Source organism: Cnephaeus nilssonii (assembly GCF_951640355.1).
Source record: "Cnephaeus nilssonii genome assembly, chromosome: 11".
In the NCBI taxonomy this organism is placed as follows: Eukaryota; Metazoa; Chordata; class Mammalia; order Chiroptera; family Vespertilionidae; genus Cnephaeus; species Cnephaeus nilssonii.
Genome location: NC_137082.1, coordinates 82,749,711 through 82,775,315, shown reverse-complemented (window position 1 = coordinate 82,775,315; position 25,605 = coordinate 82,749,711). Strand labels below are relative to the sequence as shown.

General features: G+C 36.7%; 1 protein-coding gene across 3 annotated transcripts in view; it reads left to right on the top strand.

Moving 5' to 3' along the window:
* The window catches only part of SMAD2 (SMAD family member 2), a 72,439-nt gene extending 47,077 nt beyond the window's left edge, over positions 1–25,362 (top strand). For all 3 annotated transcript variants that reach the window (XM_079783700.1, XM_079783702.1, XM_079783701.1), the window contains 5 exons: positions 4,280–4,333; positions 5,900–6,112; positions 8,614–8,751; positions 8,932–9,076; positions 12,990–25,362. In XM_079783700.1, coding sequence (XP_079639826.1) covers positions 4,280–4,333; positions 5,900–6,112; positions 8,614–8,751; positions 8,932–9,076; positions 12,990–13,113 — 674 coding nt within the window. In that variant the 3' untranslated portion in view covers positions 13,114–25,362. The remainder of the gene's footprint in view (positions 1–4,279; positions 4,334–5,899; positions 6,113–8,613; positions 8,752–8,931; positions 9,077–12,989) is intronic.
* Positions 25,363–25,605: the final 243 nt, after the last annotated feature.

Sequence of the window (25,605 nt, the reverse complement as noted above, 5' to 3'; positions counted from 1 at the left end):
GTCGCTGCATTAGAAAGGTTGAGAACCACTGTTATGTTTTTTTTCCTATATATACATACCTAGGATAAAGTTTAATTTATAAATTAGGCACAGTAAAAGATTAACAACAATATAATTATAAAGTTCCTGTAATAAAAATTATCTGAATGTTGTCTCCAAAATATCTTACTATACTCACCTTTTCACTTTATGGCTTCTCTTTGGTTGATCGGAATTGCCAGCATTCGTATTCTTGTGTTTAGGGCCATTTTTAAGTAAAATAATCATTACTTAAACACCAGCACTGCAGTTCCACAACAGTCCATTTGATAACCTAGGCAGCTACTAAGTGACTAATGGGTGGATAGCGTATATAGTGTGGATATGCTGGGCAGAGGGATGCTTCATATCTACAAGTAACTGAAACCACGGAAAGTGAAACCATGAATTAGGGGGCTAATGCACACATTTCTGCTCTTCATTCCTTTGCATAGACATTTGTCTAGTTGTGTTGGTACCATTTGTTGGAGACTCTTTTCCTGTTGATTTACCTTGGATTCTTGGGTGAAAATCAAGTGATAATGTATGTGTGGGTCTAACTTATGGTCTGCTGTTAAACCAAGATAGTGAATTCATTTTCGATCATCTTATTTTTCAGTTTTACAATTTTCATTTAAACTTTTGTTTTGTTTTGTTTTATTTTTGTTAATCTTCACCTGAGAATATTTACTCTATTGATTTTCAGAAAGTGGAAGGGAGGGGCAGAGACAGAGAGAGAGAAACATTGATATGAGAGACACACATTGATTGGTTGCCTCCCACACGAGCTCCAACCAGGGTCAGGATGGAGCCCTCGACCCTTCAGTCTGCAGGCCAATGCTCTATCCAGTAAGCCAAACTGGCCAGGGATTCATTTAACCTCTTAATCTGATAATTTCAGTATCTGGTTTATATGTAAGTCTGCTTCTGGGTCAGTTTTTTTCTACTTTGCATTCTCATGTTGTTTTTTTAATTGGATGGTGGGTTTTGTGAATAAGGTAATACTAGGGAGTAACATAGAACTGGCATACAATGATACATGCACAAGCATTTCTGTAGATGTTTTAGCTAAAAGTAACAGAAACCTATTAAGTGACATCAGAGGAATGGCAGCATGAGAGATTCCGTTAGCCTCTCCCCCTGAAACTTGAACAAGTTAATCAACTATAACTCAACAAAGGATTCCAAAAAATAAAAGTTACAGAAACCGGTGATTCAAACCAGTGAAATAGGATATTTTTTATTTCTCATAATAGGAAGTTCCAGACCTTAGTAACAATATGTATATATGAATAACTAGTAGGTTAATTGTCAATTAACCTGTGTTTGTAAAAATGTTTCAAAAAACTTCTGTTAGTTAATAAATTGTTACCTTAATTTAACTTTTAAAAGCTTTATATATATATCTATATATGAATGATTATAATGAACCTTTCTTTTTGTAATTCCTAAATTCTTTTATCACATTTGACTGAACTCCTATTAGTCTAAATTAATGAACTGTAACTACTGGTCATTTCTGATAAGTATTTAAAAAGTTAAAAATTGGGCAGTTTCCTCCATGTCTGATAGTAGCTTTGTTTATTTTATAACAGCTTCAGGAAACAGCAGTGAGTTTTACTTTATTGTTCTAAATATATTTTGACCTTTCTTAGTTGTACCTGTTGGTACTTGCCAACAGATTTTTCAAAATGAGGAACAAAAAAAGAACCTAAGAACTTAATTTTGTTATGGAAGACTGTTCTCTTCTAAAAATTAATTATCATCTGTTCTCTACTTTTTATTCATCTATTTTATTGGGGTTACCATTTCTCTTGTGGTGCCTGGTATTTTGTGTTATGGTTATAATAGTGTGGGGAGGGGAGGTACACAGGGGGTCTGACCTGTCTTATTCTACATAGATGCCATTGCTATATATGTGAAGCTTGGGAGCTGTAGGTCATGTTTTTTTATATAACTTTCCCAAAAGGTACAAAAATGATGATCAGAAGACAAAATTTATAATTACATGTAACTATTTAACAAATGTATTTAAATTAGTTGCATGGTATTGAGTGGTCTTGGTTTATTGGGTTTTTTTTTTTTTTTTTGCTTTTTTCCTTCTTTGTCTATAGTTCTACCTTCTTTTTCTTATTTTGTATATCTGTGCCCTCTCCCCATATGTTCTTGATTAGCATTAGCTTGCTTACCTAAAACTGGAAGACATGAGTAATTTTCTAAGAAAATATAACCTACCAAACTGACTCCAAAAAATAGAGCTATCAACTGCCATAGAAGAAATAGAGAAATGTCTTAGAATAAACCCTAGATAATGTTTAACTGCAAACAATTTGACACTGGATCTCTATGAAACTATTAAGGAATGTTATTAAAATGCTCTTTAAACTGTTACAGGGCATAAGAAAGGCATACAGCTTCTAGATTATAATTATGAAGTAGCATAACATTGCAATCGCAGTGTAAATCTGCAGACCAGTATTGCTTGGGAGTATTGATGCAAAAATCCTAAATAAGCAGTGTTATCTCTCTCATCATCAAAGCCAGCATTATACTTAATGGGAAAATACTAGAAATATTCTCTTTTAAGAGTAAAACAAGAATATCCATTGTTACCACTGTTTTACCAAAGTGTGATACATCTCAAAATGCTTGATAAATTATATCACGTAAGTTTTTTTTTAATACTGCTTAATCAGAATTAGGATGAAGAGTCATAAAACAATCAAATATTTGCAACTCATAGCATGGAAGGGCTAACTAAGATGCCTAATACATAAAGAGCCTTTTATAGATCCCTAAGAAAAGTGATTAGAACCACAATAGAGAAAAGAACAAAGGAAAAGAACAGACCATTCACAGAAAGGAAATCTATACTAATAATAGAGGAATATGCAAATTGTCTGGGGTGTCATCATGTAATGACCAATCAGGACGGGGACCGGGCCGCGGTGGAGAGCTCTCAGCCCGCCTGCGCCACAGGTCCGAAGGGCGCGGAGAAGAAGGGAGAGCAGATAGGCAGGGTGATCAGGCCAGGAGGGGAGCTCAGATTGGTAGTTAGGGGGATCAGGCCAGGAGGGGAGAGCAGTTAGGCAGTTAGGGGGATCAGGTCGGCAGGGGAGCAGTTAGGGCCATCAGGCAGGCAGGCAGGTGAGCGGTTAGCCAGTGGTTCCGGATTGCGAGAGGGATCCCGGATTGGAGAGGGTGCAGGCCAGGCTGAGGGACCCCTCCACCCCTCCTGTGCATGAATTTCGTGCACCAGGCCTCTAGTTTGTATATAAAAAACAGGGAGCACAGAACAGAATATATTTGCTTATTTGGTTCATTTGGTTATTTCTGGAAAAATACACTGGATGCCTTTGGGAAGGGGAACTCTGTGACTAGAAGCCAGGACTGTTTTACACCGTTTTTACCTTTTATATATTGAAGCCTCCAAAATTACACTCACATAAAGCAGCTGTATATCTTTTTTAATTTATATTTATTGATTTTTAGAGAAAGAAACATAGATTTGTTGTTCCACTTATTTATGAATTCACTAGAAGCCCAGTGCATGATTTAATCATGCACGTGTAAGCTGTCTGTCCGCTGGTCGGCAGCTCCGAAGTCCCTGGGCCCCTAGGGCGAGGCGGGGCGGGGGCGTGGTCCTCCTGCGGCAGGAGCCCAGGCCGGGGTCTTGCCTTTGCCTCCTGCCCAGGAAGGCTGGGGCCGCCGCCACGTGCTCCTGCGGCCCAACTGCCGCCAGACTCCTCCCCGGGGAGCCGCGCCGCCCGCCCACTGCCCGCCGCCTCCAAACCTCCAAAACGCCGGCTCGGCTCGCTGCCCCAGAGGCCTGTCTGTGCCGCAGCACAGCCATGGCGCAGACGCTGAGCTCGCGTCGCCGCTGGCAACGCGAGCTCAGCGTCCTGCCGGCCCAATCACCACCCCAGCCACCCCGAGTCCCGCCCCCTGTGTCACCCGCTGGCCCAATCATGGGCGTAGCGGAGTCATGGTAATTTAAATATTACCTTTTTATTATGTAAGATTGGTTGATTCCTGTATGTATCCTGACCAGGGATCGAACTCATAACCTTAGCCTATCAGGACAATACTTTAACCAGCCTAGCTACCCGACCAGGACCAAGCAGCTGTATATTTATAATACTTGGGATGTAAATTATGTATTATTTATTTGTGAAGCTTAATTATAACCTATTTTATTACTTGGTCAGAAGTTGTGGAAATACTTTCATATCTGTTTTTAAATTAATTTCTTTTATTTCAGGATCCCCAGCAGAATTATCTCCTACTACTCTTTCCCCTGTTAATCATAGTTTGGGTAAGTTGCAAATGTTTTCCCTCCACTGTTTTAAACTGTATCACTTACTTAAATGTCTTCTCTGGTCATTATTTTATATATGAGAAAGGGAACCCAATAAATAACCAAGTAATTATTCAAATTAATGCTTTTAAAAAATGATACTGGTAATGTGCCTTAATATTATTAAACCGCTTTTCTACTGGCACATAAAAGAAATTAATAATCTGTTTATTCATGGAAACAATATTTTTTTTTATTTTTATTTATTTATTTATTTATTTATTTATTTTTGGTGCCCTTGACCGGAATCGAACCTGTGACCCTTCAGTCCACAGGCCGAAGCTCTATCCACTGAGCCAAACCGGTCAGGGCAACAATATTTTTTAGTCACAGTAAATTTTATGACATTATGACTAGATATTTGTGGGTATGTTATTTTATGATATATATTGTAATAGCAATTATTAATATAAGAGGTAAATATATGTACACATAAAACAAATATGTGGTTTGGGGGCTATGTATATGTGAGAGCTAATGTGTATGTGTGTGTACGTGTGTGTGCATATAAATATTCTATAGTTTATTTTTGGACTGTATTTTATCTTGCTATTTCACAATTTCTCTTCATTTGACACATTTGGAATTTATTCTACAAAAAATGGTCATTTTTTTAAATGATATTCCTTGTGATGGTTTTTAATCAAAATTATAGAACTTAAATACATGTGATCCTAGTTTTCCCATGCAACATATAGATTTTTTTGATTCCATGTTCTGTTTCTACTAGCACATTCTTTGTATTTATTTACTTTTTGTTGTTGTTTTTTTGTGTGTGTAGAGGGGTGCTTTATATTGTAATTAGGGTAACCCCTGAAGATCTGATGTTAAAATAGACAAATGTCAAAAGTATGTCATTTTGTATCCTATTATTGTGACATTTTTCCTTCATGTGGCCTAGACTATTAATTCTTGCTCCAGTTTTATTCCACTTAATTCTACCAAAAATTAGCTTTATTATGCAAATTGATTTACTTTATCTAGGATGGTTTTCTATTGAACAGGAACTAGTGTAAAACTACTAGGACAGTGGTCGGCAAACTGCAGCTCGTGAGCCGCAGTTTGCCGCTCTGTTGACTAATGAGTTTGCCGACCACTGCATAAGGCATTACCCTTACCCAGAAGTTTTGACTTTAGGTTAAAGACATTATCACATTCTTAAAATGTTTTTTAAGTGTTTCCCCTAAGGCAGTGGTCGGCAAACTCATTAGTCAACAGAGCGGCAAACCGCGGCTCGTGAGCCGCAGTTTGCCGACCACTGTACTGGGAGAACAGATGATGCCCCATAAAGTCTAAAAAAAGAGGTTTGAAGATTGGATGACTTAATGAGATGGGGGAAATTGAAAATCTGGTATGTTCTATGGAAACTAGAGTTAGTGACGTAGAAATTAGGTCTACTTCCTGAGCTGTTGCCAGGATAGGCTGGCATAGAGCATGTAAAGGTGATAATATTCAATATATTCTTGGCTTGAATTGTTCACACAACATTTCTTACTCTTATGGGTTTGGTTTCCTCCACCCTAGACTTGCAGCCAGTTACATACTCAGAACCTGCGTTTTGGTGTTCAATAGCCTATTATGAATTAAACCAGAGGGTTGGAGAGACCTTCCATGCATCACAGCCCTCACTCACTGTAGACGGCTTCACAGATCCATCAAATTCAGAGAGATTCTGCTTAGGCTTACTCTCCAACGTCAACCGAAATGCTACAGTAGAAATGACACGAAGACATATAGGTATGTTTTTGGGTTTTTTTCCTTGTGTGAAAAACCAATGCCATATACTCATAATGTGAGCATTATGTGGTTTACCACATCAAACGATTGTGTGCAGAAAAGCCTGCCTTGTCTCTGTCAGTTTAAGTGCATAGCTTCACTGCTTTTAATAGATCCTGGTTATCCTGCCATCTGCAAACTCTTTGACTTCTCTTTATTTGGCATCTTTGACACTGGGAGATCCTTCAATAAATAGGTGTTAAAATTACTTTACTTTGCTGAGTCTCTACCAATCATAAAATTGTCATGTTCATATTTTTTTTAACAAATGATGAATTTTTTTCAGTTCATTTACATCTAGTTTCTCCCTTCAGTGAGTTCATGTGTTAAATCTCACTTTTAATCTGAAGCAAGATACGTAAAATAAGAACTATTATTTCATGAAGCTCAAAAATAATCCACAAAATATCTCAAAATGTGGTAGTCCCAACAACCTTTTAGCAAGTTTGTGAGGTCAAAACTATTTTCATTAATGGTACTAGGATGCTATTTGCCTTTTCCACTGCCATCTCTCACACACAGTCAAGTATTCAGAGGCTAGATGGCATATGAGTTTGCAAGAGATTAAATGTACATTAAAGAGAATCCAGCGCTCTTCTGTTAAATTAGACATTAAAGAGATTTGCAAAAATACATTGCTACTCTGAGAACTATTTTTTTTATTTTGGAAAGGTTACTTTTTTAAAATAAACATGTTATTTATGTTAATATGTTGAGGTTTTTTTTATTTTAAGTGAATACTTTTTTTTAATCTTAGTTTTAATGTCTAGTATGGTAAGTTTCCATAGATGTAAAACTCTGATAAATGATGCTGATCACTAAAGAGTGAGTGTGATACTGTAGAGTATTAGGGATTTAAGAGGTCTCTTATTTGGCTTCATGTGGAATTCCTCAAATCTTGCTTGATTTTTAAAATTTTGCATATCTTGTTAGGATACCAAGGTAGGTGAGGAAGGCATCTGCATATCCACCCTACTTTAAAATATTCTTTTTTAACTTTTGATTTCTAGTTTATTAGGTGTTTTTGATCAGAGAATATAGCCTGAAAATATCTTTATACTTTTTAGACTTACTGTTTTCCTGATGGTCAAGCAAATTATTATTTTTAAATACATATTCTGTAGTTATAAGAGAACAGGGCACCAGATTTTGTATCTATATATTAAATCTGGTTTGTTGGTTCTTTTATTAGCTTTGTGGGGAAGTTTTGTGTTTTTTTTTAATTGTATGACATACTATCATACACTGACCAGCCTGAAATAACACAAATTTATCATCTCACAGTTTCTATGGGTCAGAACTCCAGGCATGGCTTAGGAGTCTCCTCCGGGTCTCACAAGGGGAATCAAGGTGTCATCTGAACTGCCTTCTCATCTGAAGCTTGAGGTCTTTGTCCAACCACATGATTGTTGCAGAGTTCACTTCTTTGAACTTACAGTACAGAGGTCCTCATTTCCTGCAGACTGACAGCTAGTGGCTGCTGTCAGCATCTAGAGTCCACCTACATTCCTTGCCAGTAGACCTGCATTCATAGTCCCCACTGGAAAGTCCCTTGGGTTGACCATCTCTCAAACTTTGAATCATTTTCACCAGGGACAGCCCAATCTCTTTTAAGGGTATCGCCTGATTAAGTCAGGCCCACCAAAAATAAACTCTAGATAATTTTTAAAAAAAATTTTTTTATTGATTTTAGAGAGAGGAAGAGAGAAACATTGATGTGAGAGAGAAACATTGATTGGTTTCCTCCCATATGCACCCCGACCAGGGACTGAACCAGTGATTTGGTGTGTACAGGATGATGCTCCACCAACTGAGCCACACCAGCCAGGGCTTGACCATTTTTACTACCTTTTTTTCTTAACTGTAGCGGGCTCTTTAAAGAAATACTATGTATTATAATGAAGGTATATTTCTCCAAACATTAGTTAATTCCTTTAAAATTAACTCAATTTCTTTTACTTAATTTTAAAATACATAATTGGTATGAAGTTTTTTATACTACTATCTGTGTACTTTTCTACATTGTTTAAATAGTTTTGATAAGCATGTATTATTTTTGCAAATCAGTAAAACAATTGTTGAGAAATATTTGGGAAAATATACTGTAGCACAGTGGTCGGCAAACTCATTAGTCAACAGAGCCAAATATCAACAGTACAACGATTGAAATTTCTTTTGAGAGCCAAATTTTTTAAACTTAAACTTCTTCTAACGCCACTTCTTCAAAATAGACTCGCCCAGGCCGTGGTATTTTGTGGAAGAGCCACACTCAAGGGGCCAAAGAGCCGCATGTGGCTCGTGAGCCGCAGTTTGCCGACCACGCCTGTAGCATGTTAAGCATAACTATGGAAAATGTCATCTAAGTACCTTATATTATTTTAGTATTCCTCCAGAAGACTCTTCCAAAGTCATGCTGAAATAGTAAATGTTATAAAACTAATCCCATATGTATTTTGTTTTAGGAAGAGGAGTGCGCTTATATTACATAGGTGGGGAAGTTTTTGCTGAGTGCCTAAGTGATAGTGCAATCTTTGTGCAGAGCCCCAATTGTAATCAGAGATACGGCTGGCACCCTGCAACAGTGTGTAAAATTCCACCAGGTATGGATACAACAATGTAAATAAACCTTCTTTTCTGGTTGCTGTTAATTTTAGGAATCAGGAGATGATTTGCATGCTTGTATTCTAATATGTGTAGCCCTTTTAAAGCTATTTGCTTACAATGGTACTCTTTTTACACAATTATTATTATTTTTTTTTTTTTACTTTTTTCCATCATAGGCTGTAATCTGAAGATCTTCAACAACCAGGAATTTGCTGCTCTTCTGGCTCAGTCTGTGAATCAGGGTTTTGAAGCCGTGTATCAGCTAACTAGAATGTGCACCATAAGAATGAGTTTTGTGAAAGGGTGGGGAGCAGAATACCGGTATGAAATACATATTCAGTTGTTAAGTTTCAACATAATTCTTTTTTTTTCCCGCATTCTTTGCACAGTCCGGAGTTCACATGTATCTGTTTTCATTGAGGTTATGGAGTCAGTAGATCTTTATGTGAAATAAAAGAAAGTCGGAGGCCTCTAGATTCAAAATATAGTGAATTTCTGTTGCTGGCATTATAAAAGATAGGATTGAAACATGTATAGACATTCACTGTAACATAATATAGATTGTTAAATACCATAAAAAGGGATGTAAAGGAAGGATGATGTCAGTTCATAGAAGGAGGTGTGTTTTCACTGGAGCTCAGTGAAGGCTTCTGGTAGAGATGATGGAGATCATGTACATTCTAAGAGATGTACAGTATTTTAGTAGTCATAGCTATGAGGGCGTGGCAGATGGTGCTTCTGGCAATAAAATAGCAGTTTGCCTGGAGTGTATAGAAAATACAGAAGAAGAAGTCTGGACAAATAAGTTGAGACCACCTGAATATAAGGTTAGGAGTTGGAACTTGATTCAGTAATAGAAGGGGGTACTTATTAGGTGTCAGGCACTGTGCTTGTTTTAAATGTAGTATCTCATGTCTTTCAACATTGCTAAGAATTTCTGTTACTATCTTTTCTTTATGAGGTTGCAGTTTTTGTAATTAAAAAAATGGTTCAGACTAATACTTATTTGGAAATAGGCTTAGGAGAGATTTGATCATTTGCCCAAGGACACATTGTAAGTGGTGGAGACAGGACTTGAGGGAAGCTCTCCTTGACTCTTACCCTCTTTAAACATAGTGGTACCAGTTACGTAATTGAGTTTTACAAAAGCATATTTGTCATCAAGGGGTAAGATAGATTACAATAGATTGGATTCCACATCAAAGAAAAGAAAGACTTTCTCAGCATATTAAAGAATGGAATTATAAGTAAAATACTTGACCTTTCTCCAGGTCATTTGCTTACTCTTTGAATGTCTACTTAAGAAGATGTTCATATAGTATAGCAATAGAATTCCGCAGTTTGGGCCCTTCTTCAGAATTTATTTCATTTCATTTGGACTTGATTTCTGATCTTAAGTAAGTTGTGTGAGGTGGTTAGATTTGAGGTCTGTTGGTTGTATACTTCCATAAAAATATATTCTGTGCTGTATATTTATATCCTAGAATGAAGACTTCTCACTATTTTGTCCTAGTTATATTAGTAGAATAATTCATTTTGTGACTTTGCTGTAGTTCTCTTTGCTTTAACTATTTCCCTTTTGAGATGTGATACCTCTAAGGACTGCTGAATTCCTTTTTTTCTTTTGGACTTGAATTGATCTGAGTTGATATTAAAATTAGATTCAAATAGTGCTATCTAATATGATGTTTTCAGGTCAGACCTTCTTTTCCCTTTCAAATGATTAGAATATTGCAGAACAAGGTAGAAAATCAGTTGAATTAAATATGAACTGAATAGATTAGGAAAATAGATTATAGGTCTCCCACTAAAAGCAGTTTTAATTGGGAGAGAGAGATACTGCCCTTCATTTACTGTGGACTGCCATTCTATAACCTAGAGATCATTTAAAATCTGTAATTATGAGAAGCAATAACATACAGTATGGCTTTATGGGTGTAGAGTCCAGTACATCTACTTGGATAATTAAGCTTTCTTGAAATTTACAAATCAAAATACCCATGTATCTGTGAACTGTGGTTAGTTACCAGGAATCTTTTCTCTTTAATGACTTTGGAACTGAAGAGGTAGTTCTTACTGTTGGACTTCTAAAAACGGTTTTTTCATTTCTTTAATGCCAGCTCAATTTCCAGCATAAAGTCAGGAATACAGTAAAACGGAAATATAGATGTGTAAGGAATTCATATTTTATTGAGAAATAAGTGAATCAGTACTGGAGTAACTAAACAGGTAGAGGGATGAATAATGCCTCAAGTGCAATTTTGTGCCCAAATAGGTATAGTGTCAGTCTTCTTAAACTTATTTCTACCCTTCAGTGACCTAGATTAAGAATTTTTTCCTGAAGGTTAAACTAATGTAGTAATGAAATGATCAGATTGAAAACAAACTGGGGAAAAACATCAGACTTCAGCAAAAATCCAAACTTCAGCACATAGCAAAATCAAAATTAAAAGAGATTTTGGCAATATGGCTGCCAAAGGTATGATCCAATGGAGAGATGAACGGCAATAGAAACTGTGAAGAACAAAACAAAAAGAATGAAGGGGAAGATGAGAAAGGGTCAGTCTTGCCTATATCTCATGGCAATTTGTAAAGTGTGCTTGTGCAATTTTAAGCTGCATAGATACTAGTAGACATAGTATCTAAATCAAAACAAGGCAATGAGGGTTTGGCTCTGGATAGAGCATAGGTCTGTAGACTGAAGGGTCCCAGGTTCCATTCCAGTCAAGGGTTGGATCCCCAGTAGGGGGCATGCAGGAGGCAACCGATCAATGATGTTCCTATCTCTCCCTTTCCCTTCCTCTCTGAAATCAATAAAATAATAATAATAATTTTTAAAAAAACGCAATGAGTCTATACAGATCAGATTTGGACTATTGTGTTTTGTGTGTCATATTTTAGGAATGTCTTAGTATTTGTCTCAGACACTGAGACAAGGATTCAAGTGCAAAGGGTTTGTTCAGGAAATGGAGGAAACACTGGTAAGGAAGGAGGAAGTTGGAAGTGAGGTAGGGGAGGGAAGGCAGCCAGTATCATTATTAATCCATCTACTATAGCGGGTGGGTCACTAGTTTATTCCCTGGGGGAAACTTTGGAAAATGGTAAAGAACATTCAGAATTATCCCACCCAGAGGGAAAGGAAACAACATTTAAATGCCAATTCCTTTGTCATTGCTTGAAGGCTGCTCCTGGGGATATTAATTTTCTGGCACTTCTAGTCTGCTACACATGTGGACAGAGCCAAGAAGTTCTCAGGCAGATAAGTGCAGACACCTGCAGTTGGAAGATGTCTAGAGCAGCAGTCGCCAACCCCTGGTCCATGCACCAGTGGTGGTCCGTGAGGTCCGAAAGGTTGGTGACCGCTAGTCTAGAGAACACTGAAAAATCTGAAGGGCATAATGGGGCACTGAGACCCTCTGCTACAAAAAACCACATCCCTTGAAATACAGTTTTAATATATTGAGCATGTGTTGCTTGGAGGCGAAATGTTGATAATAGCCTTTTCTCATGTTTGTAGGGCTGTCACAAAGAAGCAAGCAGATTCACTGACTTGTATAATAAATAAAACAACTGAAATCAGTACATGGAAATGACAGGATGTCGTTGAACAATTTATGATTCCCAGACAATAGCCCTTTTTGTTGAAGTAGTAAGGATGTTTCTTATTAAAAGTCTGCATGATGTTGCTAAAAGGGATAGCATTGGCTTTGTCCAGGAAAGTAGAACTACTATAACTCTTAACATTTTGTGATGAGCTTGGGTCAGCATTTTGTTTTGGTATACTTTAACCCTGTTCCATTTAAACTTCATTTGGTATTTGAATATCTTCTATTCTGTAGTTGTTAAATAAGTAGGGTAACTATATATTCCTGTAAGCATGGGACAGTCCTGGTTTACGTCTCTTGCCCTGGCATGATTATTAATGGTGACTACATTCCCTCATAAAGGTGTCCCATTTTGGATGGTAAATAATAAGGTCACCCTACTAATTTTAATTTAAGGGGAAAAGAGTGTATTTTATAAATCTTTTTAAAAGAAAAATGTCATTGAGAATACTTTGTTAGACTTTGAGGATTAAGCAGTTTTCAAAATAATTAGATATCCAAACTTGTTCAAAAGAATTTAGGTTTCAGTATATACCACTTTTTACTTTATCTAAATTCTTATTGCATGTAACTAAACATAGTCATGTTCTCTTAACTTCATAATTATTTGCTTGTATTCTCTTAAACAGAAGGCAGACGGTAACAAGCACTCCTTGCTGGATTGAACTTCATCTGAATGGACCTCTACAGTGGTTGGACAAAGTATTAACTCAGATGGGATCCCCTTCAGTGCGTTGCTCAAGCATGTCATAAAGTTCCATCACCAACCCAGTCCCATCAAAAGACTTACTGTAACAACTCTTCTGTCATAGTATTTGTGTGTGGTCCCCATGGACTGTTTGTATCCAAAAATTCAACCAAGAAAACAGCACTTGAGGTCTCATCAATTAAAGCACCTTGTGGAATCCGTTTCCTATATTCGAATATTAGATGGGAAAATTAGTGTCTAGGAATACCCTCCCATAAAGGAGGAAGAGAAGATTTTAAAGACTTACTGATGTCTTGTTGGGCATAAAATTGAGTGTCCCAAAGGCTTATTAATAACAGTAGTAGTTATGTGTACAGGTAATGTATCATGATCCAGTATCACAGTATTGTGCTGTTTATATACATTTTTAGTTTGCATAAATTAGGTGTTTGTGTGCTGCTTCTTGATTTAGGCAAGCTTTTATAAAGTTACAATACCTAATCTGTTATTCCCACCTCTCCGTTATTTTTGTGTGTCTTTTTTAATATATAATATATATCAAGATTTTCAAAGTATCATTTAGAAGCAGATTTCCCTTATAGAAAAACTAATTTTTCTGCCTTTTACCAAAAATAAACTCTTGGGGGAAGAAAAGTGGATTAATTTTTGAAATCCTTGACCTTAATGTGTTCAGTGGGTCTTAAACATTTGTTCTTGTTGGTTGGTTTGTTTGTTTACTGCTAAATTTCTATAACAAAGCCTTGCAGAAAATCTTTTCAAACCTCTTCTCCATTCCTACTTTTGTTCTGATACAAAAACAGAATAGCATGCCATCCATCGCCAGTAATGGTTGCACTGATAGTGCCAGCACCAGTCGCTTCTGGGGTACAGTAAGAATGCATATGGAGTAAGTTGCTTTGTCTTACACATTTCAACAGATAATACTTGACTTGTGTGACCTAGCAGTCTATTAATTTATCCTTACACCTCATAAAAAATACATAGGTGGCAGTTTAATTATTTTCAGGGATATGCTACAATTATTCCATTTATCCTTTTTTAAAAGCCAATCTAGAGATGTAAACACTTTTTTAAAAAGGTATTTTAAATGTTTCAACAGCAGACCTAGTGCTCTTTGATTTGAGTTTCACTTGATTTAGTTACCAGATTGTTTTATGAATGGACCTTTTGTAAATGTAATTGCACCTGCAGAATACCTAGAAAAGTGATGCTGAGGTGTGGTCAGCAGATAAGGGCCATCTGTTTTTAAAATACGTTGTATTCAATTTATAAAATCTCTTATTTTACATAATTATTAATGTAGAATTTTAAAAATTTGGGGAGAAGCAGTCTAGCAACTTTTTAAGCTTATAATCACCTACAGTCTGAGCTGTTCTTAACTAAAACTGAATATACGTTTGTTACTAGAATCGACCACACTTTATGCTCTGCAGTAAGAGGAGCAGAAGCTCTGTGGGTAGTTCATTGTGCAGCGAGTAACTCTTAGGTCTAATGTGAAGTTATTGCTGTTTAAACATTACTTGTTTGCATCTCAGTAGAAATGAAAAATAACCACTCCTAGGCCCCTTCTAGTAAATTTTTATATTTTTAGGATAAATATCTTAAGTACTTGTTTTTTGAAACCACAGTCACCTGTTTCTACAGGTGTCATTTTCAGTACTTTCAGCATTTGGTTGTTTTCTGTTAAGTATTCCTCATTTTCAAATATTTGTGTGTACATGCATGTATTCTTGTAAACGTGTAGTAAATTTTTACTCATTCAACAAATATTTATTGCTCACCTGTTATATGTGCCAGGAACTTTCTTAGCTTTTGGGTAAAGTTGAACACTATAACCCTTGATCAGCTTTTTTGTCTGTGAAGGAAATAAATAGGGTGATAGAGTATTACAGAGGGAAGGCTTCTCTAAGGAAGTGTTGCTTGCACTAACACTTGGCGTGAGATAGGAGCAAGTGGGCATTACTGGCAAAGAGAATGGCATGATATGCAAAGGCTCATTTTAGAGGAAACTCGTTAGTTATGAATGCTTTATATGAACACCTCTACACAGATCCGAACTTGAGGATCAGAATGGTTCTACAATTTATAATAGTTGAAGGTGGCCTTATTTTGTGATAGACTGTATCATTCTCAGTAATATTTCTTCTTCGTCGAGCCCTTGCTGTAAAGTTCATCATTTGTCATACCATTTAACAACCCCTTCTTTAAATCGGCCCTGGGCAAGTTTTCACCATTGTGGTGTCTGGCTGCTTGCTTCCAGACTTCTTGCTGCTCACTAATTACTACTTCTACAGGACATCTTGTGATTTGTGTAAATGTCCCACTTATTACCACCGCAGATCTGCTGGAGATAACAGGGGAGTCTCTGCCCTTTGCAGGTGTTTATTGAGAACTTGGGAGCAGTTCTGGGGACAGAGAATAACTTGGAAACTGGTGGAAGGTCTTGGCAGTCACTCTTGCATTGATACATTAAGTGAAGCAGTGCCAATCACAGCATGCCAATATGGAGCTCAGCTCCAGTTGCAGTGGAGTTCTGTGCCACCGGAAGCTGGGACTCAACTCTTAGGAGGCACCTGTTGTATTGAGCAGTTATACCTGTCGAGCAGTTGGCTTTATGGTGGTGACTACATTTTTGTGAATATATTTAATGGTCATGGTCATGTTTGTTTTTTACTTATAAATTGTTTATTTCTGGAATTTTCCAGACAATGGTTGATCAGGAGTAACTGAAACCACAGAAAGCAAATCAGCAGATAAGGGGGGACAACTATAGTTAACAGAAAGGCAAAATTATCCCATGTACATTAGTGATACAGATGTTTTTAAGTAATACCTCCCTAAAGTTTTTTTCAAGATATTGAACCCAAAAAGCATTTGTTTATCTGCTTCTCTTCTTCATATTCAGGTAGCCCCCAAATATACAGCAGTTTCTTGGGCTGTTCACAATTCAAATTTCTTAGAATATTTTAACCAAAGAGTATCTGCAGTGCCCAAGTAGTAATCCCAACCATCAGCTTTTTCCCGTATTTGCTTTTTAATTGGATGCTCTTTTTGCATTCTGTATTGTCTACAGTGGCCTCTTAACATGGACCTTTTCTTTTTTTCCCCCCTTTATAGGGACTGTTTTCATTCTTCATGGTGAAATCTCTTCTTTGTTGAATTTTGTTTTTCTTTGAATTAGCAACATTATTTAGAACTTCTTCTTCACAGTGCTAGTAATTTCTTCAACTCAACAAAGTGAGAATTGAAGGACCATGCTGTCTGTCACATTTAAGTGAATGGTGGTTTTCACAGTGGATTCGAATCCATAGAGACACCTTAGGGCTGGTGATGTGCCCACTGATTTTGGTCTAACCAGTGGCAGTTTCATTTCAGTTCTATATTGAAGTTCTACAGAGATTGTTAAAAAGTTTTATTGCTTCAAAAATAGTTTGAAAAGTTTATGCTGTTTAAAATTAGAGAAAACTGGATATCAGCCCACTTTTTGGAATAATTCTGTGTTCTTTTCTCATCCCACTTTAAAGAACTTTCCTGATTAGGTTTGAACTAATTATGCTAGTTATACATTATGGTATACATTTATTCAGTAAACATTTAATGATGCCTATTCTTTACCTAGACACTGTGATAGGCATCTATACTAATAAAAGGGTGATATGCTAATTAGACCAGACATCTTTCGGTCATCCTTCCAGATGACAAAGACACAATGGCGGGGGCCGAGGCAGAAGCAGTTAGGGGCGGCCAGGCTGGCTGGGGAGCAGTTAGGGGGCAACCAGGCCAGCAGGGGACCAGTTAGGGGGTGATCAGGCCGGCAAGCAGAGGCAGTTAGGGGCGATCAGGCAGGCGAGCGGTTAGGAGCCAGCAGTTCCAGATTGCAAGAGGGATGTACCTGTGGGATCAGGCCTAAACTGGCAGTCAGACATCCCCCAAGAGGTCCTGGATTGGAGAGGGTGCAGTACCGGACTGAGGGACCACTCCCCACCCCCGTGCACAAATTTTGTGCACTGGGCCTCTAGTTGAGTAATCTTTTTGATAACTGGGATTTGGTCCTGATCGTCAAGCTGTGTTTAGCTTAGTCTTGTGGGAGTTACTTTCTCTCTTGGGACCTGTCACTTGGCAAGAAGAAAATCTGCCTCGTTTTTCTTGAAAGCTCAATAGTCTTATTCTGTATTCTTACTCTTATTCTGTATTCTAAGTTTATATTTGCAAGTTGTGCATGCCTGGGGTGTTTTGTGTGTTTTTTTTAACCTTAAACCATATCCAATTTTGCTTGATTCATTGGTCTTTTAAACATTGTCAGATTTTCTCTTTTGTTGTTAATAATATTGTAATTTCACTTGATTTGTACCTTTATTGTCAGTTTCATCAAGACTAAAACTTTGAAGATGAAATACAGTCAGTCTAGTATCTTGTTAATTGAAATCAAACAAGAGTATATACCCAGTTAGTTTCTCTACCTCTTCCAAAAACTGTCCAAATATGCTTTTAGGATATTTCTGTCTTTTTAAAAAATAACTAATTACTTTGAACATTCATTCAATAATAGGGACCCTCCTGGTTGATGGTGGGATATAAAGTAAACAAGACAATCTTTACTTAAAACTTGTCTCATGTGCAGTTGCTTTCATAACCAAACATTTCAGTTTCACAGTTTGCCCCACTTCATTACCACCCCCACCCCACGCCCCGTATCTCTTTAGATAACTTAGTAGTCTGTGGACATAGAAACACACTATCTTTTTTTTAATTTTACTCTGATCTAAGGCATTGATGTCTAGACATAACAAATTATTGCCCATTTTCATTCTGCCATGAGCTTTTACTTTGCTAAATCCTTTATATTTATCAGCTGACTTTTATTCTTTCTCCCCTTCTCTTGAGATATGTCCCTAATGGTTTTGCTAATTGCCCTCTTCCTTGCCAGTTGTGTTTTTATCAGCGTACATCAGAATGTTTCTCTCCTTTGACTTTTACAAAAGACCAAAAAGGATGGTGCTATTCATACCCAGGGTTCTAATTTCTTTATAAAGGTTGATATTCAAATTGGCCCATCACTTGATGGGAGAAATTATCTTCAGTTTAATGTCTTTGTGACTAGCAAATAGCAGGTCATCAGGTTCTATTTTAACTTATGTTTTGGTTTATGAACTTTTCTGGCAGTCGCAGGCCATGTTTTTCCTACAATATTGGCCCTGTTTCCACCTTGGAGCACATTGGATTGTCGCATTTAGCAGTCAAGAGTAACGACGATAGTGTGTGGTCTCTAAAGGCAGGCAGAATACTATTATTGAGTTCCTTTCGTATCTTCCTTTTCAAGCTTTCCATGGATATTTTGACTGTTCAGACTACTTTGTTTGATGTATGGGGATTGTGGGACAAATGATCTCTGGGTGTGGAATTCCTGTGTTTGTAGCCTCAGCCAGGAAATGGGAACTATACTAGATCTAGATGGCCTTTATAACTTGTCTAACGTTTTCACATAATTCCTCAAGTAGTAACTGTTTTATCTTGGATATTATAGCTAACTTTATAGATAGAATAACTGCCTTAAATCTTTTTAGTAGGAAATAAACTATATAATGTGTGTGTATGGATTTATATATACATACATGTACACTCAAAAACCTTAACGTAAGGATCATTTATCTGCATATATTTTTAAAATATTGAGTGCTTCTCTTGCTTTACTAGAAAGTTCTTAATTTGCTTGCAGACATTTTCCTTTCATGGACAGACCATCAGAGTAATTATTTTTATTCTGCTAGAGTCCTAATTTGGTGGTTCAGTTAGTATACCGTTTTTAGGTACAGTGACAATTAAGAATCATAACAAATTCATTAACATCAAATAAAGCTCTGTTATATATCCCTTAATTAAATTATTGTACATTCAGTGGACTCTGGGAGGTACTAATTTAGGGTTAACTTTTTAAAAAATGTTAGATGGTGGCTCCCCACCCCCTGCCTTTAATTCTTTTCCCTTTGGTATAAGGTAGTTGCTTAAGATACCCTGGGAAGTACCACTACCACATTAAGTTCTCCTGTATTTAAGGGGAGCCGGAAGATTGCAGACCTGATTTTCTTACCTGTGCCCAACAGAAATGGACTTTCCAACGTACTTTCGGTCGTCTCTGATTCACAGAGGATCTGACTAGAGTATATTAGCCCCAGTTAATTTCAATATCAGTTGCTTTGCCTTCGTGAGATCCATAATAGACTTAAAATTTCACCGGTAGTTGAGATGGAGGACCCCTTGTAAGAATAATGCCACTGAGAATGGGAGTGAGAAGGATTCATTAACTGTACACAAAGGACTTTTAGATTTTTCTTGCAAAAATATTCCTGAAAAAATGATGTTCTCCTACCCTTCAAGGGGAAAAATAAATAAAAAGTTCTTAATTTCTCCAAATTTTCCAGTTTGCTTTTCTGAGTTGGGAATAAAGATTTGCTTCCTATTTCTAATAAAAAGATGATAATTTATGGAATAATGAAATCCACAATATATTGATTTATAAGAACAAAAAGTAAAGTTTTAGAATTGTATAAATAACATTTTCTATTTCACACTCTACTGTTCTTTCTCCCTCTGGCTTTAAAGCATTTGGCTATTTACAATGTTAGTCACTAGGGAACTTGGCATATTTCTGGTTCTATATTAAGTTCTACCCTTTACATTACTGTAGCATAGAGCTGGTTCTAAACATTTGTCTGTAGGAAAAGAAGTCCTACTAAAGTCTCTTTTCTTCCAAAGAGATTTTCCTTTTTTGAATAAGTCCCTAAGAAAATACCTGTCACTTTCATTAAAGTCCTATTTCTTGGCAAAATGCAGAACCCAAATTGGTCATTTCTTAGATCACCTTTACCTCAGGCTTCATTTTTTCTTTTTTGACCCTGACCTTTAAGGCATAAATATTTGTATCTTTTTATTAGTGATTGTGACACTAACCATTTTTATACAAGAGGGCAAAACAAGAAAAACTACAGAGATTAAGATGAAAGCAGTTCTGTACTTGTTGAACTAGATCACAGCATTGTAGGCAAAATAAACCTTCCATATCTCAGAATATTCTTTTTGCCATTTCCTCCCAAGGCCAGACCCTCTGGTGGAGGGAGCACTGTTAAAAGTAACATAATTCAGGGCCTTTGGGTCTGAGGGAAATAATCTCCAGTTGGTGGTAGTCTTTTCAGTATATGAAGCAAGAATGTGGGAAATGGTTCGCAACAAGTGCTTTCACCTAAAAAATCATGAAAAGACATATAAAACTGGATTATTCACTTAGCTCTGAAAATTTCAAAAAAATAGCAAAATACTGTATAGTTCTGGACAAAAACAATTGTTAGGATTTGTCTGAAGAGAGTTTGCAAGAATGAACTTAGATGCACTGTTCACAAATGTGTTGAAGTACTACCAACTATTCTTAAAATTGACAACTTTAAGACATTTATGGACTCTTAGGAAATAGCTATTAGCAAGTGTTCTAAAAATATTTATGAGCTGATGCCCACATAGGTAGATTTATGCTCTTGAAACTTTATCTTTTCTCTAGAGATACCAAGGGAGGAGTGAGTGGTATTTTTAGGGTGAGCATTTGCCCTGGTGTGCCTGGGCTGGGGTTCCCTGGATGTGGCACTTCCAATTCTAAACCCAGGAAAGTCCTAGGCACCCCAGGAGCTGATCACCCTAAGTATTCTTGTGATTGACCCTCAGTCCCATAAATGGCTGTAATAGTTGTAATGAAATTCAGCTGCCCTGCGGCTGTCAACGTTTCCAATACTTGAATATGTGTCCTTCAATCACTTATTACTGTGGATGGAATGTGAGATTTCTAACAACAATTGCTATTAACACCAGTTGGTAGTGAGACTAACACTTAAGACATCCAAGGAAGGTGACTAGTGGTTTAATGAAGATAGAGAAGAGGCAACTAGATAGCTAAGTTCTGCAGATCCTGTGTGTATATTTAAGTACCAGTCACATTTTGATGGGGTTAATGTAATCTGAAATTTAAATTTTTCACAATGAAAATTAAATGAAAACTGGGTGGATTTCTTCTCTCTTGAGGGAAAATATGGCCTTTGATACTCTGTCCTCTACATTCCCCAGACTTTTCCGGCTAAAAAAGCCAGAATGTGGTGTTACATATATTTTCCATAAATGTATTGAGATTACTAAATGCATCAGCCACTGGCAGGTGAACGAGCTGGTAGCCTGATCCAGACTGAGCAGTGCCCTCAGTTTCATAGCCTCCTACCCTCAGGTGCTTACCAGTGAGATTTTTTTCTAATACAGCATTAATTTTGTAATGCAATATGATGGATGCAGACTCTGTTCTTGTTTCCCTATGGTAGTCTTCAGATACTGCATTCTCTGTGCACTGTGATGTAGATGGTAGATGTATTCTTTGTAAGCTTTAATCCTGTGATTGTCAAAAGTACGATGTTCCATTTTTTAAAATTAAACAATAAGCTGAGGCTTTATTACAGCTGGTTTTCAATTTAAAATTGTGAAATACTGATTTTCTTTCTCCCCACCCACACCAAATATTTTAGTCTATTTAAAGTACAAAAAAAAAGTAGTTCTACTTAAGAAAACATTGCTTAAGTATTCTGTGATTTCTGGTCAATTTTTATATGTGTGTGTGTGTGTGTGTGTGTGTGTGTGTGTGTCTGTACATGCTTTCACTTTTTACCTTGTTTGCTCTCTACCTGTGTTAACAGTACTATCACCTTTGAAAGTTCAGTTTTTCTTAGCATTAAAACGAAAAGCCATTTTGAGTTGCTTACCATGTTATTAAGGGACTAATTTTTAATTGGTTTTGACTTAAATTGAACTTTTTTTTAGAAGGGGTTATACTTTGCTGTACATGCCCTAAATTATATGGAAACAAAAAAATTCTGTGTGTGTATTTCACATAATGGAGGTCTGACTAAGAGTACATATATATTTTTTAAGTTTGGTATTATATATGAAATTAATCCCACTCCCCTGGCAGACAGATATGCATTGCTTAATATACCCCCCCAAATACACAGCACCTCCCCACACAGTTCTAGTAAGTTATGCATTTTAGTTTACTTCAGAGTGTGCCTGTGCCAAATTAATGATCAACTACTGTAAACAGACTAGAAGGTAAAATTCACATTTGCTCTTAAAATGTACTCTTAGCAAAAATGCAAATGTTATTTTTTAAAGACTCCATTGAAAAATATTAGATGGGAAATAGTGTAGTCATAATTAGTTCTATCAACATCATGAAATAATTGAAAAAGTTAGAAAGACTTTTTAGATCAATCAAACTTCCTTTGTCTTGCAGGAGCTCAATTCCTAGGATGAATCAATAATTTTCTGGTTAGCAGACTGTTTTCTTCAAACCATTTAAAACATAATGCTTTAAGGATGCAACAAAAGGGACCTCAAAAGCTAAAATGCACTATCCTACTTGGCATTGAACAGCTCAGGGATTAGCACTTGTTCCATCAACAATTTTTTATTGGTGGAGAACCCATTTAAACAAATTCTGTTTAAATTGTTATACCATATTCCTCTGTAAATAACCTGAAAGGAATCTTCCAACATTGAACTTACAGTATCACTTCAGTTGACACACCAGAAGAGATTCTTTTCCACTGTCACCTCTCCCTGGGAGCATCCTGCCAATCAGCCTGTTGTGACACTTGTTATCTGCATGGGGAGGTTTCTGTAACAACCCTCGTGTCTAATGGCACATTCCTCAAGAGGCGGAAGAGTAGGGGAGGAGTATTATGTTGTATGTTTGGGCTTTCTCCTCATTGGTAAATGCTTTTTTTCTCCTTGTTTCAGAACAGATTGGAAGCCCCTTAGTGTGGGAAGCAGGCATGTCAGTATCAAACAGATGTACTCCAATGCAGTCTTTTTAAGCACCAAAGGGTTGAGACCAGGTTCTTTTGCTATTCAAGAACATAGTTACACCATAAGGTTGTGTAGCTTTCTTTTTAAGAGACATTCTTTTTATCAAAATATACAAGATGAGCCCAACCTGAAAATTAAGTTCACAAATGTAGGAATTCAGAAGAAAATGTAAAAGGGGTACATCAAAGTTATTTTCTACAGTGAAAGTGGTATGGAAATATTTGTTGAATTTATCAAATTAGTAAAAAAAGCAAAAGTCATGCTAGTTTGCACATAGGAAGGCATAATACTTGACCACCACGTTAATAGAAGGCAAGAACATTGAATCAGACTTACGGGTAACAAGTTCAGGGGTAAGCCAAAACAGACTAAGTGTGCCCTTTTAAGAAGCTACAAGATGTGTTACTGTGCTCCAGGCCAAGCTACATGACCTTATTGGTTATGGAATACTTTGAGATAGGCATTTGCCAATTTTTACTATCTAAGTAGGTGGCTGCCTCTACACCCTCCTTCATGCTATGTGATAATAAAGTCACTTCGAAAGTTTTTCAAGTAGTTTAAGGAAGATAGCACAGAGGAAGGAGAGAAGGTGCTTCTGAACGATGTGCTGGAAGAAGATGGACAAAATACCATTTAAGAACAGTCCTCAAGGATGCATTGAATTGGGATAGATGGAGAGGACATTTGAAGCCAATAAAAATGAAGTCTTGGAACAGAACCCTTGTTTTTGAGTCTGAATGTGTATGTATGCTGGACCTGAGCTACTGCTGTGTGTGGTGAGTATAAAACTGACAACCACATGCTACCATGAAGCCCGTATCTAATAATAGAGCCTAGACTTCCAGGAGGTAAAAGCCGCAGATACACCTTGGGTTTCAGAGTCTGCAATGAGACTGCTGCAAAACAGGCAAGCTAGAGCACAGGACAGAATAGCAGCCATACCCCCAGCCAAGGGTGGGCTGGTGGTTTGGGGGAGGGGAAGGAGTTGAAATGTGTGTGTGTGTTCAGTGAAACTTGGTGCTCACAACAAGATTATTAATCTAGAGAGCCCTCTGAAATTTTGTGCAGAATTTTGTATTTATGTAGTTTTTCTGCTGTGAGGTAGCAGTGATCAGATACCTTAACACTGCCCTACGGCAAGCAATTGAGACCTCTTATCTTGAACTTAAGTTAGAATTTACTCTGATTTTGAATCTTGTTACAAGTCTTTTTCCGTGAGAGATATTATCTCTAAACTATATTTGCTCACACTATTTTAATATAAATGCCATATAAATAACATTTTAATACATATGATTGCCCACTTTTAAGTGATGGTGTGCAGTTTTTAAGTATGTTTGGGCTGCAGTGGGACAATGAAGATTTAAATAAGCCTAGCCTAATATTTGAAATAAAAATATTTTAGGGTGGCCTTTTTATATTCAAAACAAAACAAAACAGATTAGTGTCTTCGTTTTACCAAGAACCACAAGCTACTTCCAACTTTTAAATTAAGATCTTGAATAATAGCATGTGGTATTATATGTTTTAAAAATGTGCTTGGTCAATCAACAAATACATTTTCTAAGGAATTGAATCTTAGATAATTGAATGCTTTAATCTGTAACAGAATTAGTAGCCTGCAAACCACTGTGGTTTTTTTTTTGTTGTTTTTTTTTTTGGTTTTTTTTTTTTTTTGCTATGCTCTGAAATTGTTGAAGGGTGAAATTTTCTGCTACAAGTTACCTGCATAAAAGACATTTGAGGGAAAGAAAATCCAGTTTTTAAATTCTAAAATGACAACTACTGACAAAATGTTTTATTCTAAAAGTTTAACTACTCTTTAAAGCATTATTTTCCTGTCAGTTCTAGTATCCTCAGCTTAAATTTAACATAAGTGTAAAATCAAATACTTTAAAATCAAGCTAGATTTGGTAAATTAAATTTGGAGTACAAAGTTTTAGCAATGCCGATACAGCATCTCGTATGGTTTGATTTTCATTTGCCAAAATGTCAACTTCGTTCCCTCTATGTCCTGCTTCCCTCTTTTCCAGTTTCCTCCTACAGCTCCCCAGCAATTAAAGAACCTTAGAATAATGCCTTATCTCAGAATATTTAATTGATTTGTTTCTATACCTTTTTTAGAGCCCAAATCATAAAAGGCAGAGATATCTAAGAATCTGGCTTGTTTTGACATTCTTTTAAAAAATCACCTTTAAAAGTAAGTTCAGCCCTAGTTGGGTTGGCTCAGTGGGTAGAGCATTGGCCTGTGGACTAAAGGGCCCCGGGTTCGATTCCGGTCATGGGCACATGCCCGGGTTGTGGGCTCAATCCCCAGTAGGGAGTGTGCAGGAGGCAGCCAATCACTGATTCTCTTCATTAATGTTTCTCTCCCCTTCTCCCTTCCTCTCTGAAATCAATAAAAATATATTGAAAAAAAATAAAAATAAGTTCATATTTTGTGTATCCACTATTTCTAATTGATAGTTGCATGGGTGTACTTTTTTCTAATTAGTGTCACCACCAGGGAATCTTGAAATTTATAATTTACATAGTTAGTGATTGGCTGAAGAGGGATATTGAACATAAAATCCTTTAAAACAGGGAAATGGTGGAGTGTCTGTCTATATGATTTTGTCTCTGGTTGTGTGGGTGTTTTTCAACTG